Source organism: Podarcis pityusensis (assembly GCF_964106645.2).
Source record: "Podarcis pityusensis genome assembly, chromosome: 2".
Classification (NCBI taxonomy): domain Eukaryota; kingdom Metazoa; phylum Chordata; class Lepidosauria; order Squamata; family Lacertidae; genus Podarcis; species Podarcis pityusensis.
The window spans coordinates 28439972-28458746 of record NC_138029.1 but is presented as its reverse complement, the minus strand read 5'-3'; the positions used below and the strand labels follow the sequence as shown (position 1 = coordinate 28458746).

General features: G+C 44.6%; 1 protein-coding gene across 3 annotated transcripts in view; it reads right to left on the bottom strand.

The window, feature by feature from the left end:
- Window positions 1-835: 835 nt before the first annotated feature.
- Window positions 836-18775, bottom strand: part of TTYH2 (tweety family member 2) — an 83207-nt gene continuing 65267 nt past the window's right edge. For 2 of the 3 annotated variants that reach the window (XM_080994677.1, XM_080994678.1), the window contains exons 10-14: window positions 17546-17638; window positions 17279-17421; window positions 16452-16637; window positions 12315-12393; window positions 836-5039 (exon numbers count right to left, since the gene is read on the bottom strand). In XM_080994677.1, coding sequence (XP_080850803.1) covers window positions 4959-5039; window positions 12315-12393; window positions 16452-16637; window positions 17279-17421; window positions 17546-17638 — 582 coding nt within the window. In that variant the 3' untranslated portion in view covers window positions 836-4958. The remainder of the gene's footprint in view (window positions 5040-12314; window positions 12394-16451; window positions 16638-17278; window positions 17422-17545; window positions 17639-18775) is intronic. The other variant, XM_080994679.1, reaches the window with a different exon arrangement.

The following is an 18775-nucleotide window of genomic DNA, read 5'->3' as shown; positions in this document are numbered from 1 at the left end:
GGGAAGTCCCTTGTGCAAAAATATTGTTATTGTTTGGCTTTTATATGTGTACAATACATGTTAAAGAGTGAATGGAATATGTATATGAATAAACAATTTAAAATTCAATAAAAAGCAGTTTAAAAAAAGATGTAAAGCATGGAATGTGGAGCGGGGAAGAGCTATGTAAATTGTGTGCTCCACAACTGAAATAATACTGTCTAAATCCTCTGCCTCCCCCGTAAGACCATTAAGTCCAGGGTCTTAAATTACCTAGCTGTGCCACTGGCTGCGTTCTGCAGCAACTCATCCTATGTGAAGCAAAACTGCAAAGCCTCACTATTATGAAGGCATGGATGAAAGTCACCAAATCCAGACCCTATAAGTGCCCCTATTTTCCAGGGACGGTCCCAGATTTACAGAAGCCGTCCTGGTTTCTGATTTGATCCCAGAATGTCCTGCTTTTCCTTAGGACGAGCCTATTTTCACTGGAGAAATGTTGGAGGAGATGCCTCTATTTTCATCGGAGAAATGTCGGAGGGTGTGCAAACACCACTTGATTGTGCGAAAGAAAGAGCTATATTCTGTTGTTTGCTGTAGAATTCAACCCGCAATCTCTGGTAATCTGCACAACCACAGGCTCTCATTGTATTTCCCCGTGACCTTGAACGGAATCTCCCCCCCCGGAGCTTGTCAAGTTTGAGAACATTGGCGAGTTTCATGAAGCCAAATGGTACCCAATTTACTCAGGCCTTTGAACCCATGAAATTGTCCCTGCCAGAGACAAATCTAATAACAGCTAATTGCAGGCGCATGGCTCTGTACCGGAGGGGCAAAGGACTCTGTTGAGAACACAGGCAGCTGAAGGTCTTTTTTATTTTTATTTTAGTACAAGTGTTTATTATTCGTTTCCCAGTCAGTACATACAAATCAGGCATAGCTCCAAAAGGAGCCCGAGATGAGGTTAGCTCGCATGCGTTCTTTTTTATTTAAAAAAGTACTGAACGGCATCGTTACAATGAGACGATTAACAGCGTAAAACCAGGGTTCTCCCCGCCTCACATGCCTTAAGTTGTACACAGCCACATATAAGATGAATGTATAAATTATGTTGCCATACATGATATGTACAAGTTATCCTTGATAAAAGACACAGTGAGTCGTTGCTGTCAAGTAATTAAAACCTCCGTGTATGCTTAGGAGGGCAACTTTTTGTACCTCTGCAGTTTTTAGCACTCTTAGATCGTGGGCAGTGATTGGGCAGAAGCATTTCTGAAGGATGTGCAGCCCAAATGCTACTCAGACAGGCTGATGTTGCTTGAAAAGTCTCCCTTGCAATCCTGCCCATTGCTGAAGAGAAGTGGACGAGGCATTACTCAAGGGAAATCATGTGAAGTGTCCAGGTTTGACAAATGCTTTTTTTTTTTCATTTTTAGTTGTTGTGCTTTGGTGGGTTAACTGTTGCACATTTGTGTTTTCCCACGAGAAGGGTTTATGTATTGCTTTCTGTCCCTGCGACACCAAGGTACAAAACGCAGAGCAGTTCGTTGGGAAATCTGCCTAAGCAAATCCGACCTCGCCAACGGAAGGAGGGAGGGGAGAGTTAAAAGGGATTTTGGGAAAAGCTGAAACCAGACCTGTAAGGCAGGAGTGGCCAACGTAGTATCTCCCAGACGTTGTTGAAATCAGCTCCCACCAGCCCCAGTGAGATTGGCCCATGGGTCAGGGATAGAATCATAGAAGTGTAAGAGTTGGAAGAGACGCCCAAGGGTCCTCTAGCCCAACCCCCTGCAATGCAGGAATATCAGCTAAAGCATCTCTGGCAGATGGCCACCCAACCTCTGCTAAAAAACTTTCAAGGAAGGAGAATCCACAAGGGTGGTGGGAGATGGAATTCCAACAGCATCAAGAGGGCAACACACTGACTACCCCTGAGTAAAAGGATGCCCTGGAAATGAAATGACATTCCACTCATCCATTTAGACTTACTTGGATTCTCTTCTCACCCCCCAGAAATTCCTCCATTGCCAGCTGGACCATGGGCATAGCCAGGGGGGCGGTGTGTGTGTGTGTGTGTGTGCCAGCCCCGAATCAAGTAAGTAAATAAAAATACTTAGCTAAAAGTACTGTACTTTTCCGTGTATAAGACTAGGTTTTTTCTTTAAAAATCATGCTAAAAAGTGGGGGTCATCTTATACATGAGTAGTGCATAGGGGTGGACAGACAAGAGGTGGATTTTGCTGCGCGTGAGCAATTTCTGGCATTCCCTCCTAAAAAAAGCTCAACAATCTTGGGTAAAGGTAAAGGGACCCCTGACTATTAAGTCCAGTCGTGGCCGACTCTGGGGTTGCAGTGCTCATCTCTCTTTATTGGCCGAGGGAGCCGGCGTATAGCTTCCGGGTTGTGGCCAGCATGACTAAGCCACTTCTGGCGAACCAGAGCAGCGCACGGAAAAGCCGTTTACCTTCCCGTTGGAGCGGTACCTATTTATTTACTTGCACTTTGACGTGCTTTCGAACTGCTAGGTTGGCAGGAGCAGGGATCGAGCAACAGGAGCTCACCCCGTCGCGGGGATTCGAACCGCCAACCTTCTGATCAGCAAGTCCTAGGCTCTGTGGTTCAACCCACAGCGTCACCTGCGCTCCAAAATCCCCTCCAAAAAAGCTCAACAACTTTTCCCCATCTCCCCCCCTATTTTCTTAAATTTGAGTCCCCCAAAATAGGGGGCATCTTATACATGGGGGCGTCTTATACACGGAAAAGTACAGTAAGTTTTAGTTTTTATAAGTTGCAAGATTTTGACTCCGAAGCTGAGCTGTGGTACACCATGCGGAAGGAGAAGAAACTCAGCAAAGAGCAGTTAAAAGAGCTGAACACAGCGGACCTAGTAAAAGAGGTGGAAATCTTTTTTACCATGAAAAAAGCTCTTGCTCAGCCATTCATCCATTACCCTGTGGAGAGTAAAGACCTGGTTAAGGTCAACAATGGACAGGGGAGTATCTCAATGGGCTGGGCTTACTGAGCGTGCACAGAAAAACTGTGTGGGTGGGGGGGAAGAAGAAATTTGAGAAGGAAGTGCTGAAAAGGTTTTCAGCCAGTCCAAGAAAACTTGTTTTAGTTTAATTTTTTTAAAAGGATGAAAAAAGATGGGCCCTTTGTAATTTTGCAAAATATACCGCATGAAAAGCACTCCCTGACGACAATTTTTCATTTAAATTCCTAGTTTTCAAATGACTGAAGATTTTTGACAGATTTTTCTGAGCACTTGAGGTCAAAAAGAAGGCAATTTAAAACAGCTGTTGTTGAGACATTTCATTCTGAAATCTGCTAGACAGAGGGCGATGACAGGTGGGTGTCCTGGCTGCCCCAACATAAATCCTGGCTACGCCCATGAGCTGGACTTAACTCAGAGACACACACACAGACACAGAAGAAGGGTAGAAGAGAATTCTTCTCTTCAGTACTGGGTGGAAATGGAAAACTATGTTTCATTTCTATTGGCAGCCAAAGTTGTGCTACAATCGCTGCAGTGATGAGCACCAGTTCTAGTTTAAAAGGACTCCCTCGATTAGCATTGATAGCTTTCAAGAGTCTCTAAAGACAGTAGGTGTACCACAGTCCACGACTGGAGAAAAACAGAGGAGATATTACTCTCAAGGGAAATTGTACTAAGACACTGACTGTCAGCAGCACCTTCATGGCAATGGTTAGAGCATTTTCTCCCTATTACATACCAACCCAATTTTCATTGTTATTTTTACCCACCTTGCCCCGCCCCAGCATACTGAGAGAAAAGAATGCTTGAATATGTCAAAGTTTTCCCCTGCATGGGCAATGGCATTTGATTAAGAAAAATCAGTGCTAAAAACAGAAATTTGTAAATTATTCAACATATTAAAAAATAACTCACCTCACATGTAATTAATAAAAAAAACCTTTTAAAAGACAAAAAAAGAGAGAGAGATAAAAAGAGGTTATGCTCTTTGGATAGCCGATATAAAAACGCTGGAAAGAATAACAATAATTATTGTAATACGAAGAACAAACAAAATGCATAAAAGAACAAAACAAACCCAGTTTGTTCTAAATAATACCTGAGGCCATTGAAGCAACGTTGGCTGAACTGCATGTTAATTCTAATAACCGATGACAAAGGGAGAATACTGAGTGTGGATCTCGTACCATTCTACACCAAACAGGTGCTATGAAAAGGGCAATGATGAAGATGATGAAGTAGCAGCCAGAAATAGGCTTTTTTTTTTGTGCAGAGACCTCTCTAGAGGAAAAAAGAAAATTCGCTCTAGCGGTTGGTATTGCATTTGACTCCAAAAAGTGGGGTGCGTTTTTCTTTCGTGGAAAGCAGCCCACTTCCCTTAGGTCACTGTACACAGCGAATCAGTGTTCTGTTTTACTTGTACAGTGAACTGGTCTTTGTTATTTGCTCCTAATAAAACAAACAAACAAACAAAATCAAAAAGGAAGCCCGAACCACACCATCAATGATGGGGGGGGGGGAACCCAGCCCTCAAGTCAGTGCAGAGAGAAAGCCTGTGCATAAACTTCCGACAGTCCAAACCCTAATTTCCCCCCGTCTTTCCCCCCCCAAAAAAATAGGTTTGGGGAGGGCAATGCGCTGGTGGCAGGAAGGGATCAGGAGGAAATGGCGAGTCGTGGAGGAGACTTCGGAGCAGTTCGCTCGAAGGATGGAAGCACCGGGTACCATCCTGTGTGTGCGAGAGAGGAAGACTAAACGTTGTGAGAGAGAAAAGGCTGTCGGTCAAGCACCTGGGATAATCCCTGGAAGGTTATATCCGTAGTGCCAGCGGGTGTCTTCTTCAGCCGACTCCCTCTCAGAGAGCCCTTCTGCATCCCTGCGGAGGCAATTCTATTTCCCTGCAGTCCGTGCGCCTTCAAGTTGTCACTGGGTTTTCCACTATAGCAACATCGTATGTTGTGGGCTTTTGTCTACAAGGTGAGTGCTAGGCTGGAAATTGGGGGCCGTGCTGTCGCCTGTGATCATCATCAACCGATAGATAGGTGGCTCGCATACTTGGAGAATACTAGGGAGAGGAGAGAGAACGGGGACAGGAATTATGCATCTTGCAGTTCTCAACACCGGCTTAGGATCATACTGATAAAGACTATGAGATGACCATCCTCCCCAACCCCCACCATTAAATGTTTTTTATTTTAATAAGAAGTCCTGCAGAAAGAACATGGGGTGCTGCAAAAGCAGTCCAGGACTCAGCTCTTGGAAGCTACGTTGTGCTTCACCCTAGGTCTCATGTGGCTATAAAACAACATCCTAACCATTGGCAGCGGGTGGAGTGAAATGAGGCTGCAATAGAAAGGCACCCAGAAAAAAAGAGCGAAATGCTGGCAAGGGGGAATGGACCCGGTGTTATTTGGAAAAGAAAGCAGGAGAGTTGGGGGAAGTGGAAGCACACGAAACATCCTACTGAAAATAAGAACCTATGTTTTCTCCACCCAAGAGTTACAGGCAAAACAGGGGGCAGAGAGGACCACCACCTGTTCTGAAAGTGTCAAGTTTTTAGAGACATGGAACAAAATTCATCTGCTCACTATACCGGTTTTATTTTGTTTGGGTAAATTCCTGCTACTGACAACCCTCCTTTTTTTAAAAATCGTCACAGTGAATTCCTTCCTCCAACTACAGATGAAAATGATGCCCCCTAATCTTAAAATCTTTCCTGTGAGTTCTTCCAACCCTCTGGAGCAGATCGGGTGGTGGCGGGGCAGGGACATGGGAGTGAAGACAGGAAGTCCTGTTCCACAGGTAGAAGTCCTTCCTCTGTTAGCAGGACGACTTCACTGGATACAACCCCCATTAAGATTCAGGCTTGTACTCTTTGTAGTACAATCTGAGGCCTCCTACTTTGTTTTACTAGAATCCCAGTAGTCTGTCAACATATGTCAAAATTAAAAAGCAAGGCTGCATACTCAGGATCTTTTAATAGTTAAGGCATAAGTAACCTGTGCCAGGTGAGTGCCAGTATGCACTCTTGCTTAAGAGGATGAGTGCTGACTTTGTGTTTTGGACCAAGGTCTACCTAGCTCAAGATACTGTACTTTTCCGTGTATTAGACAAGGTGTTTTTTTTAACTGTCAAAGAATGTTAAAAATGGGGGGGGGGTAGTCTTATACACAGGTAGTGATTTTGGGGGAGCTGGTGACTGGTTGCAGATGCAAGCTGTAGCTTGTCAGCTGCAAGTGGGTTTGAGAATGGAGTCTGCTGCAAGCGATGCTGTGGACTGGCTGTTGCTACGGCATTTGGGTGTGTGAATGCTGGCTGCTGTTGGCTTGCTGGCAGATGCTCTGTTGCTTCTTCTGTGCGTGCGTTTGGCAGCGTTTATCATCAGCCGGGTGAGTGTTTTTCGGCACTCCCCTAAAAATACCTTTGTAACTGGGGGCAATCCTCCCCCCAAAAAGCTTGACCACTCTGGGGGCAATTCTCTTCCCAAAAAGCTCAACAACTCTCCGCCATCTGCCCCCATTTTCTAAAACTGGAGTCCCCAAAAGGAGGGGTCATGTTATACACGGAAAAATACAGTACTTAGCAACCAGTAGGTGACAAGACAGCCTGATGGGCATCGGTCAGTAGTCCACTGATGGCCTGAAGCCTTCTGTCTACCCCAGCTTTTCTCAACCTGTGGGTCCCCAGATGTTGTTGAACTACAACTCCCATCACCCTTAGCTAGCAAGGTCAGAGCTCAGGGATGATGGGAGTTGTAATCTAACAACATCTGGGGACCCACAGGTTGAGAACCGCTGGTCTACCCCATCCTATATAAGCTTATTACAGGGAGAAACTATTCTATGGTCATTTCCAGAGAACTGAACCTCAGTCCCCCCAATAAATATGCTGCAGTTCCATGTGCGTTGGGTGAGCCCTCCATGTACTCCCAAGATGTTGGTTCTGTTGCAGGGATGTTAGTACCCAGCAGACAGTGTGGTTTTAGCGAATCAAATGATGGGTTTGGATCTGGAAGACCTGGGCTCAAAATGCTAGGAAGCAGTCCCATAAAAAGACACAGGCAAGTATTCTTCTCTCTCAAAAGCCTAGCTCACAAGGTTGTTGTTGCAAGGATAAAACCACAACATTTTTTTATTATTATTTGTGGGGTGAGGAGAGAGAACCATGATCAGAGGACCCTTCAGCTGCTCGAAGGAGTGGAGGATACACAAATGCAAATAAATCACAAGGGCCTGCAGCGGATTTCTTCTCTTATCTACAGCATCCACTGCCATTAGTTTCTGGAATGTGGTTAAAAGTCAAGAGGGAAATTGCCACTGGTTAGGCAAGCAGCATCCATAACTTCTCCCTCTTCCCACACTCCTCTCGTTTAAAAAAATGTCTATTTCTAAATATTCCTGAAGAGAATGTTTGAGGCAAATTTATGGTGACAACAAAAAAAAGAGGACAAAACCTCCAGGTTCTTGAAGCAGCCATTCTCACCCAATGGACAGGAAAATGCAGTGAGATCCAGTTTAATTTAACTGAGGAACCTAAGGATTATTTTCTGAAAGCTTTTTGTTTCTAGAGTCCCACTTTTATCCACCATTTTTCTTTTTTGGGCTTGCCACTAGTGCTTTCCCAGCTTTGTAGCTGATGTTTATAACCCAATACAACCACTCGTGCATTTATTCTTAATGCACTAGTGGTTGTTTAGGGAGGTTGGGCCTTCATTTAAATATTTTGGTTTTTAAAGCTTGAAAAGCAGAAAACTCATGACACCTCACCAGTCTTCAGTGTATAAAGCCACATTTTGAGCTTTCCTATGAAAAAAAAACCCCTCTCAAGAACTTTGCAAAGCCAGCTCCAGAGTTAAGTTTTGTTTAATAAACAGGATAAACCAATATGGGCATCTCACCCATCTATTTTGTGGGACACGGTTCCTGCACTTCTGGTATTATTGGAAATATAAGGCTAAGGAAAACAGCTAGGTGGGTTTTTTTTGTTTTTCGTTTTAGGTGTCAGGTCTGAAAAATGTGTGTTGAGGGAAAAGAGCGTCTTCCAAATCACAGCATTAAGGAAAACGATTCACAGTCTTATTTTTCTGCAGCTTAAAAAAGCTCAAAAGCCTTTCCTTGGGGGATTTAAATTCCATTTAAATTGGGCTGTTCAGAGTGTGTGTGGGGGGGAGGGGTTTGAATTAATCCAACTGCACTTATAGTTTCATCATCACCCTTGAGCTTTTGCAGCTCCAGCCTCTGCAACAGCAGAGTCCCAATGTTTAAACACCCAATTTAAAAATAGTTCCCGTAAAAAGAAGGAAGAATTGTCACTTAGGATTAAAAAAACGGATGTTGCGGACGCTTGTATTCTAAGTGCAGCTCTTCTGCTCTTTTTGAATTACCATCAGGGTGGCAGTCCTGATGCATAGCCCAGGGTCTTGGTTCCCACCTACTGATGAAGCTACACATGGAGCTTTCCCAGACCAATACTTTAGGAACAGCAGAAGCAGTTGTGAAGAAAGGAGTTCAGGGATATTTTTTCAATAAGTTTTGTGTCTTTGCTTCTCAATTTGTACGGTGTTATTTTATGCACTGTGACTTGCTGTTATTTTTTACTGATTACGGTTTAGAAATTATTTATTGCAATTGTTAAGAGTGAGTTTGTTTAATTATTACTTCCTGATATTTTATTTTATTTTGCACTGTTATATTCTGATGGCTGGTTGAACATTACTTTATTTGAAACAAGTTGTTTATTTGAAAGTTATGTTTCTATCGTGACAATTTCGTATTGGATCAGATTGTTAGAAGGTGCATGTGATCTTTGTTGTTTCTTCAACTTGTAAACCACCTGGTGTATAGTAATATAGAAAGGCGGTATACAGATTAAAAGTGAAATGAAAAAATGAAACGAAATGGGAGAGCCGCTGGTCCCCCATCACTGATTTAGTCACATTTGGGGTGAATGAAATAATGACATTCTGGAGTGGCTGGCTGAACACCTCTTATCAAAGAGGCTCAGTGTCCTGCTTGCATCAAAAATATAATTTGCAGCAATGCTCTAAACTGAGTTACTGGATGATGCAAAATAAGGCAAACTTCTTTTACTGATGCATAATTTTGTTTTGTTTTGTTACTTTGGAGTTATTCCAGTGGAGATTTTATAGTTAGAATGCAATTCCTCCTCTAATTGGCCAATATGTACATCTAATTCATGGTTTCCCAAGTTGGGTCTCCAGCTGTTTTTAGACTACAACTCCCATCATCACTAGGTAGCAGGACCAGTGGTCAGGGATGATGGGAACTGTAGTGCAAAAACAGCTGGAGACCCAAGTTGTCTAGATCAGCATTTCCCAACCTTGGGCCTCCAGCTGTTTTTGGACTACAACTCCCATAATCCTCAGCTAGCAAGACCAGTGGTCAGGGATGATGGGAATTGTAGTTCGAAAACAGCTGGAGGCCCAAGGTTGGGAAACACTGGTCTAGATAGCATAAGAGCAGGTTTTTGGTGCCCTCAGGTGCCTTTTGCTTTGCTTGAAAATGGGACTTCCCCCTCCCTTTCTGCTCTAAATTGAGCTCTTTAACTCAGAAAGAGGCAGGGCCCTGTTTGCACAAGGCAAAAAAGAGTGTGTCTTGCAGCACCTTCAAGGCCAACAGATTCCCAGTGACAAAAGCCCTCGTGGGACAGAGCCCGCTTTATCACATGCACAAAGTTCTGTCCTCATTTGGCAGGTGGAGGGTGGTGATGGTGGAAAGTTGTTATTGCAAAGTGCAGCCAGAGACGCCCAAGGCATGCATGCAATGCGAGTGCCACATTATGAGCATGAGTTGCAAAAGAAATTCAGTCAAAGGAGTTCAAGATGCAGAGTAAGGAGGATCGACTCTTAAGTGATGATGAATAATGCACATAAAACATGTAAGGAAAGATTATTGCTTTCTGTAAGTGAGCAAGCCATTCCCAATCCCCATTGAGCCCCGTTCTGCTGCCATCAAACCTGCCAATGAACTCCAACATGGCAGCTTCATGCAAGAACCTGCCTTTTAACATTTTTAATCCCTTCTACCCCACTTTTGTCTGCAAAAAACTTAAACCATGGTAAATCTTTTAGTCTTTTAAGGTGTCACGACTCTTCCCCCCCTTTTTTTGTGTGCAATAGATTATCATGAGTAAACTCCATGGGAATTGGTCTACGAAGAACAGGGGGAAATCCCTAGCTGGGTAAAGCAGAATGAAACTGCAGCACTGATGTTTCATTGTACCATATTTGAAGAGCTTCTACTAATTGTCTATTCAAAGCAGCATTTGCTTGGGCAAATGTTTATTCCAAAACAACAACAACCAACCCTATTCACACTTTACAGGTTCTCAGCATGCTGAGAGTTGGGGATCATTTGACCTGTAAACTAATCAAAGGATTTTGTTTTTTAAAAAATTGCTCTAATTCAGGCACAGGCAAACTCGGCCCTCCAGATGTTTTGGGACTACAACTCCCATCATCCCTGACCACTGGTCCTGTTAGCTAGGGAAGATGGGAGTTATAGTCCCCAAAACATCTGGAGGGCTGAGTTTGCCTATGCCTGCTCTAATTACAACACCATTCCCAAAATATACTGTACTTTTCTGTGTATAAGACTATGTTTTTTTCTTTAAAAATCATGCTAAAAAGTGGGGGTCATCTTATACATAGATAGTGCATAGGGTGGATGTTTGATTGGTTGCTGCCGCGGCTGTCAGCGGCTATTGCGCGTGTTTTTGGTTGCTGCGTCAATGGGTGGTGTTGATTGGCTGACGCTCTGGCAGTTGGGCGGGTGATTGGCAGCTTCTGCCGATGATGGGACAGACAGGAGGTGTATTTCCCCATGTGTGCAGTTGAGGCAATCCTCCCTAAAAAAAGCTCAACCACCGTGGGTAATCCCCGCCCAAAAAGCTCAACAACTCTGTGCCATCTCTCCCCATTTTCTTAAATTTGAGCCCCCCAAAATATGGGCACGTCTTATACATGGGGGCGTCTTATAGACAGAAAAGTATGGTATGCAGCAGGCCTCAGTAATGCGAAATCTCAACCCTAGCAGCTTGAAATTCTGGGTGACTACCAAGCTTTGTTTTTTGCATTATCCCATTCTGGGGAAAACCTCCAGTTTCATCCAATGGAATCCACTAAACTAAGCACACCTACTGCAAATCAAAAGACTACAGGAACACTTTGAATTCTGGAGGTTCCCATGTTTATGAGGGTCAGGGGAAACGTACAGCACGCAGGGAAGTGACGGGAAATCACCAGGGAGGGAAAATAAGCCAACTCCAGCCCCAAAACCAAGAAAAAACAGAAAACAGATAAGCAACTTACTCTTGAAGGGCAACATAGCTCCAAAACAGGAGATGCAAAAACAAAGCAAAAGTTAGCAGGCAAGATGTGTTTCAAAGGAACGTTATGCCAAACTTAATAAAGAGCTTTTGCTTAAGAGTGAAGCAAGTTTGCAGAAAAACATGGAAGGATTATTAAAAAACAAAAAAGGAGGAAAAAAGCAAGCAAAGAGTATATACTCATCTTCTAGATCAGGCATCCCCAACCTTTGGCCCTCCAGATATTTTGGACTACAATTCCCATCATCCCTGACCACTGGTCCTGTTAGCTAGGGATCATGGGAGTTGTAGGCAAAAACATCTGGAGGACCGCAGGTTGGGGATACCTGTTCTAGATGGTTAGAACTTGAGCAGTTGAACACAAGTTTAAATGCACACAGGGATTATTTTTTTTATGGCACTGTGTCACATGCTAATATATACAACACATAGAAAAGGTAATGCAAAGTCATAGACATCTATTGGCAAAACCGGCAAACGTTTGCAGGATATAACCTCACACCATGGGCTGCGAAGTACCAGTACTATAACACAGAGTTGCTCTCTGCCCTATTGCTACAAAGCTGCCCATAGCTTAGCCTGCAAGGATGCAGTCTCAATGGACTGCACCCTGTGTTGCCAAAAGGTGAGAGCGCTAAAACAGCTGTGGGAACAAGAAATGCCGGACTCAAAAAAGCAGGACTTCTTGGAGCAGTTTTCACCTTCCAGCAGATATGAATCTCTGGGTTAAGGACCGTCTTTTTTCCATGAAAGGTGTGCATTCAGGGGAGGTTTCCCCCCTGGGCTTCTTTTCCTCATCTCTAGCATCAGAAACAAAACTATTTTGGCGTTTGACAAAAAGCAGGAGGCTTTCTCGTCCCGGGGTTTTTTTTATTTAAAAAAATTATTTTTCAAAAATGCATTTTAATATAGAGAGGTTAGTAAAAGCAGAGGAAATGATAATAAAAAAGAGGGTCTGTTATAAAAATGATTTGGCCTCCGACGCCCACCGTACCGTGGGGGGAGGCGATCCTCTTCCAATCAGTGGGACGTTTTCATAGCGTGGGTTCCCACCAAAGAGCACAGCTTGGTTCCTGCAGGTAGAGAGGAGTTAAGATCAGGAGGGCAGTCTGTTGAAACGAACTCCGTTCTGAGCCTGCGGCTAGGAAACAATCCCCGTTACATTCCTACACAAGCAACCGACTCAAGTTGTGGGTAGGGGACAGAGGAGGAAGACGGGAAAGAAGAGACGCCAATTTAATAATGCTAGTTTTAATAATGCCAATCCTGTTCTTTGAAGCAGAGACAATCTATTCAACTAAAAAAATGTTGCTGGCCTGGTGCAAAGGTGGCAGAACGTCAGCCACAGTCCGTTTGGTTGACCTCTATGATTTCTTTCTTTCCTTTTTGTACATAAATTTTTATTAAATTTTCTGTTTTACAATTTAAACTACTCGTTTTTACATCCTTAAAATATCAGTGACTTCCCATCTTCTCTTTCCACGGTTCATTTTACATATCATAAATCCCTGCATATTTTACAGAAACTATACCATTCAGTATTCCATTATTGCATCCACCATAATTTATTTGCACTGTTGAATTTATCTTAATGCTGCCAGCGTTTTCAGCGGCACACAGTTATTTCCCATATACTCAATAAGCATTTTCCAATCTTCTCTAAATGTATGTTCGTCTATGTTCTCTTATTCTATATGTTAAGTCTGCAAGCTTCACATATTCTGTCAACTGAAGTTGCCACTCTTCTTTGTTTGGGACCTCGCTTGTTTTCCATTTTTGGCCTAACAAAACACAGGCTGCAGTAGTGGCATACATAAATAACCCTTTTTCACACCTGGGAATTTCAGTTGGTTGACCTCTATGATTTCTAGAAGACTAATATTTTCCCTTTTACTTTACCTCACACCACAACAAGGAGTGAGGAATGGAGGAATGTACCAGCTGACACAATACCTGGATCTTTCCACAGCTCTGCCCTTTATAGGTGGAACTTATGAAGCAGAAAGGACTCATGCTGGCAAGCAGCTCCTCCATTTTCTAGAGGTACCCGTTTACCTCAGTGAGGGATGCTGGCAGAGGTGAGGGACAGGCTAGAAAGAGCTGAGAGACTGGAGCAATGAATTAAAGGGTGTGTGTGTTCTTCCATTGGTCTACTAGAAGTCAGCCAGCGAAAGATAAGAATGGGATGCAATCCACTTCCTGCCCACCTCTGGGCCTAGCAATTCTCAAGTCTTATCCAAGCAAAGAGAAGGAATGGTAACTCTGTGCTAACCTGATGAAGATTTAATCAGAACAAGCCAGCAGCTCAGGAGGCAGTACAAGAGCGATTCTACCACATGCAGCTATGCATGCACTATTGTGCCACAGTCCATTCACGAGACTGTACCGATTTCTGAACGTCCTAGGGAAACTAGTTTGAAAACCTTGTCCCCAGGTTCCTATCTTCTTGCACATGGAGACTTACAAGAGGTAACATAAGTCTTAGGAGGGAATGTTCCGTGCAAGGACTTAGTGTTGTTGCATGCTAGAAACAGGGCGCGTGAATCAGCTCCCACTTGTCCCAGATGTGGAACAGCTGGCTAAGGACTGCTTATTGGGGTTCTTATTTGGGACACATGTGCAGGAAATAAAAAATCTCTTACTCCCCACCCCCTCTCAAGAAGCACTGGGCGCATGCAACAAGGAAGCGTTTTGGCACAACTGTTTCAAAACTAGCAAACACTTAAAACGTTATTCTGAAATGTGTACTTTATTTTAAATTAAAGATTCAAATCCTGCAACTTCAACTGGACTTTAATGATCTTTCCACATTTTCACTCATTGCACTCGTCGTGACAAGTGTGTTGCCGTCATCCGGTGAGCAGAGACAAGCCTCAGCCTTCCTCCTAACCTTGGAGCTATGAAAATGAGTGGGGGTCTTTCCGGGGGTTGTACAATGACCTCCCCTGCCAGGCTCCAATGTTGGCTTGAAAGTTGTGGCTCATTTGGGTGCTGCTCATCTCAGGCCTGGGGCATTGCTAGGCACTTAAAAGATTCAAGGCACGGGCCGAAAGCTACAAATTTGCGTAAGCTAATTTATATGCACAGATGCAAATGTAGAATTAAATGTCACAGAGGGCAAGCAAATTTGCCCTTCCAGGCAAATCTTTCCAATTAATTTTCACCCCACCCCAGATCACCCCAAATTAGTTCCTCTTCAATTCATTTACCCTCAATTAACTTCGCAACAGATCGTGCTCTGTATCAGCTGAATTACCCATCGACTGCTCCCATTCACTGCCTCCCAAAATAATTTAAGGTTACTTAAATTCTTATCCTGCCTAGTGAACCCAGATCACCCTACCAATTCATTCTCTCTCAAAATCATTCTGGGCCTTTGCTCCCCGCTGTAGCAACACTCTGGCTCAGGCACTTTTGAGTGCCAAGACCAAGGAAGTGGCCAAACAGCTGATCTCCCTGCTTCCCTTTCCTGCATGAAAGAGTGACGGAGGCTTCTTCAGTCACGTGACATCATTCATTATTTAGAAAAGAATAAGATACATATACTGGATGCAATGCGTGTTTTGAGACATGGTGGAAAATGCAGGCAACACATACTCTTCCATCTAGGAAAACAGACACTCTTCTAAAACTTTTCAAATAGCCATTCTAGCAGGACTATTTTCGCCCTCCTTCAAAACAATCAATCAAGAGCAAGTCAGGTTAAGGCAATCCAGTGTTAGATCTGTCTAATGATGGGAAAAGATTGCCAGTATACAACTCTAATAATAAAGCTTCAACAGCTGACTGGAGGTCCAAATGACTGCCAACCGATGCCTTCCCTCTTTGTAATGTTTAGCTAAAGATGTCCTCAGGGTTCCTCCACCCAAACAACACTTCGCTGGCTACTGCCCTCTGAGGACAGAAAAATGGTACCAGGATACATGTTGTTTTAACTAAACATTACCAGAGGTGCATGGAAAGGCTGGGAGTAGTCATGCGTGCCTTCTTTTGCAAAGTATGAACCTGAACCTCGTTTATTGCCATTCCTTCATCATCTCCTTCCAATCTACCAGGAATGAAAACTGAGGAAAACAAATGAATCAGGCGGAGGAAGCAAGGAGGAGCTAAGTGGGCAAGGCTCCTCACCTCAAATCGAGCTGTTTTGAAACAGAGAAGCCACATGTTTCTCGCTTGCTGGATGACTAACTTCCAAAAATAAAAGTAACTGGGGAAAAAGACCATATCATGGTAAAAGAGGATGCAAATTTAGACGCTAACACAGTACAGAAGACAAGAGACTGTGTTAAATCAAACCTTCTCTAGATACAGTCGTACCTTGGAAGTTGAACGGAATCAGTTTCAGAAGTCCGTTTGACTTCCTAAACCAGGCACCCCCAAACTCGGCACTCCAGATGTTTTGGGACTACAACTCCCACCATCCCTGACCACTGGTCCTGTTAGCTAGGGATGATGGGAGTTGTAGTCCCAAAACATCTGGAGGGCCGAGTTTGGGGGTGCCTGTCCTAAACATTTGGAAACCAAAGCGCGGCTTCTGATTGGCTGCAGGAAGTTCCTGCAGCCAATTGGAAGCTGCGGAAGCCCCGTCGGACATTCGGGTTCCAAAGAACGTTCGCAAACCGGAACAATCAATTCTGGGTTTGCGGTGTTTGGGAGCCAAAACGTCCAAGTACCAAGGCATTTATGATCCAAGGTATGACTGCATTAGCATTTCAGGGTCTGTGTCTATAGACTTCTCTTTAAAAACACTTCTTCCAAAAAGCAAGGCTTTTGTTTCTCTGTATCTTTCAGTGAGCCAGAGACGGCTCACCCATTGGGCGGTTGGGAACATCTGTCCAAGGGATCAAGTATAGAAGGGCTACTGGGTTGCCAGCTGTCGAGAGGGTGGGATGGAGAAACACAGCGGTTCTCAAAAGAGGGATGGAAAGATGGAAGCAATATGAAAAGTCAGCATGAATCCCAGCAGGGAGAGATGGTATCGAAGGATGGAGAACAGAGGATGGAAGGCACTCCTGAGCATACTGGGCCACCCAAAAACGTTAGCCAATCCCTGCAGTGACCTTGAGAATTCTACAGACCCCGACAGAAGCCTCAGTGCTGATGTTTCGTACCCCAGGCATCTTGTACTCACATGTACTCTGATACTGGCGCGTTGGAGATGGTCTGTGCTGGAGGCTGCAGGCTGGTCTGGCTACCCAGGCTGCTGCTGTAGCTGCAGAAACTACGGAGCTGCCCCCGGCTGGGGTTGTGGGCAGCAATTCGTCGGGCCTGCGGATTGAAGGGGTCTTCTTCATCTATGTCGTCATAATCCCGGTCCCTAGTCAGAAGGAAAAGGGAATAAATTAACACTGGACTGAGGCACCAACCCAACCTCTACTGGCCAATGGTCAAGAAGACATGAGTTGTAGACACCTGTGGACCTTCAGATGTTGCTGGGCTCACACCAGACCCATTCAAACTGGCCAATGGTCAAGAAGACATGAGTTGTAGACACCTGTGGACCTTCAGATGTTGCTGGGCTCACACCAGACCCATTCAAACTGGCCAATGGTCAAGAAGACATGAGTTGTAGACACCTATGGACCTTCAGATGTTGCTGGGCTCACACCAGACCCATTCAGAATGGCCAATGGTCAAGAAGACATAGGTTGCAGCCTAGCAACATCTGGAAATCCCCAAAGGTTCTCTACTCTTGCTTCATCGGGTGGTATCTGGGACGCCTCTGGAGGCTCTTTGACGGGAACCATCAAATCTGCACAGCTCCAACTTGTGGAGAGGGAGAGAATGAAGTCCATGATCCTGGTTATATAGTTCTTGGCTTAGAGGCAGCAAGCATACAGAGCGACAGCACCCACTGTTGCTACTGCATTCATCCCCATTTAAAATCACCATCTGCAACAAGCAATTCTGTCTCCAGCATACCCATGTGTGCTCCTGGCAGACCCTCTTCCATTTTACCTGCTGGCTAAATGCTTCCAGGCACGCGGCACGGCACAGATGACGGTGGAGAAGGACACGGCAGCCAAGAGGGAGAAAAGAATGAGGTACAGCAAGCCTTCCACCCCATCGTAGCAGATCCCAATCAAGGCATCCAGGTAGTCCTTTAATTTGAGGAGGGGAAGAAGGGAGGGGAAACGTCTCAATTCCTTGTGTGCCAACAGGCCCCAATCCATACAACGCTGCCTCCTCCACACCTCCCAGCACGCTGTGCCTTACGCTGCTCACCTTGTGTAAGCCCCGGCAGTCCAACATGGCGGTCAGCTGGTGGAGGCTGCCCTCTGATTTGTTCAGTAGCTGCTGTATGCCTAGCAGATCTCTCTGCAGCAAGTGGGGTGGGGGTTGGCGAGGAGGAGGAGGAGGAAGCAGAGACATATTTGCGGTAGGAAAAGGAGCATGGTTACTGTGAAGCTGCAACATGGCCTAGCAGCCCTATGAAGCTGGATACACTTCCCAAAACACAGGGCCGGAAGGGGGAGCCCCAAACTGGTCCCTTCTAACTATGTACAAACAGCAGGCTCCTTTCTACACACACACACACACATACACACACACACACACTGCTCCGTAACAGATGGACTGTGGGTGGATGAATGGGGCCAGTAGGAACAGCCCCCACTCTCCTTTTCACGCAACTTATTTGTGTGAGGGAAAATGCTTGAATAGGGCTTGTGTCACAAACCATCAGGCTGGAACCCTGGTCTGGAAGGCAACTAGGAAGTTTACCTGGTTCAGGAACCAAACTGCCAACCATTAGTTCCTAAATGTATCCCCCTGGTTATGACTTGTTCAAGAGGTGCTGAGCAGTGATCAGGTTGCTCCTAGCTTGACTGATTCTTGCTGCTCTGCAGTTTGTCTGTGTTCTGAAAATGGCTTCCAGCTGCTGCCCAGAGCGCTCGATATGATATCTTTATTGTCATTGTCCCATACAGAACAATGAAATTGAAAAATCTACATAAGACATTCAAAAACCCCTAAAAACTCTGAAACTCCATTTTTAAATACAATATACTATAGAGACTCCTTATACTGCGTTTAAAACCAGAATTGCATTTGGGTAGAAACTGTTTCTCAGGCGGTTAGTCCTGGTCTTTATAACCCTATACCTTCTTCCAGAAGGCAGAAGCTGAAAGAGATCATTTCCGTGGTGCGCACTATCCTGCACTATCTCTGCAGCTTTCTTATGGCAACTGACAGCATAGATTTGATCTAAGGTGGGAAAAGTGCACCCAATTATTCTCTCTGCAGTCTTTACAAACCCTGGACAGCATTGTTTTTTCCCTGGCCGTGCAGCTCCCAAACCACAAACACAGACCATAAGTTAATACACTCTCCACTCGTCTCTTGCCTCAACCTTTTTGCCCTACATTCAACATCTTTTCTGTCGCTTGCCATACCCTCGAGCCTCTCCAGGAGAGAACCTAACAACCTCCATGTTCAATTTGTGTCGTTCCCCCC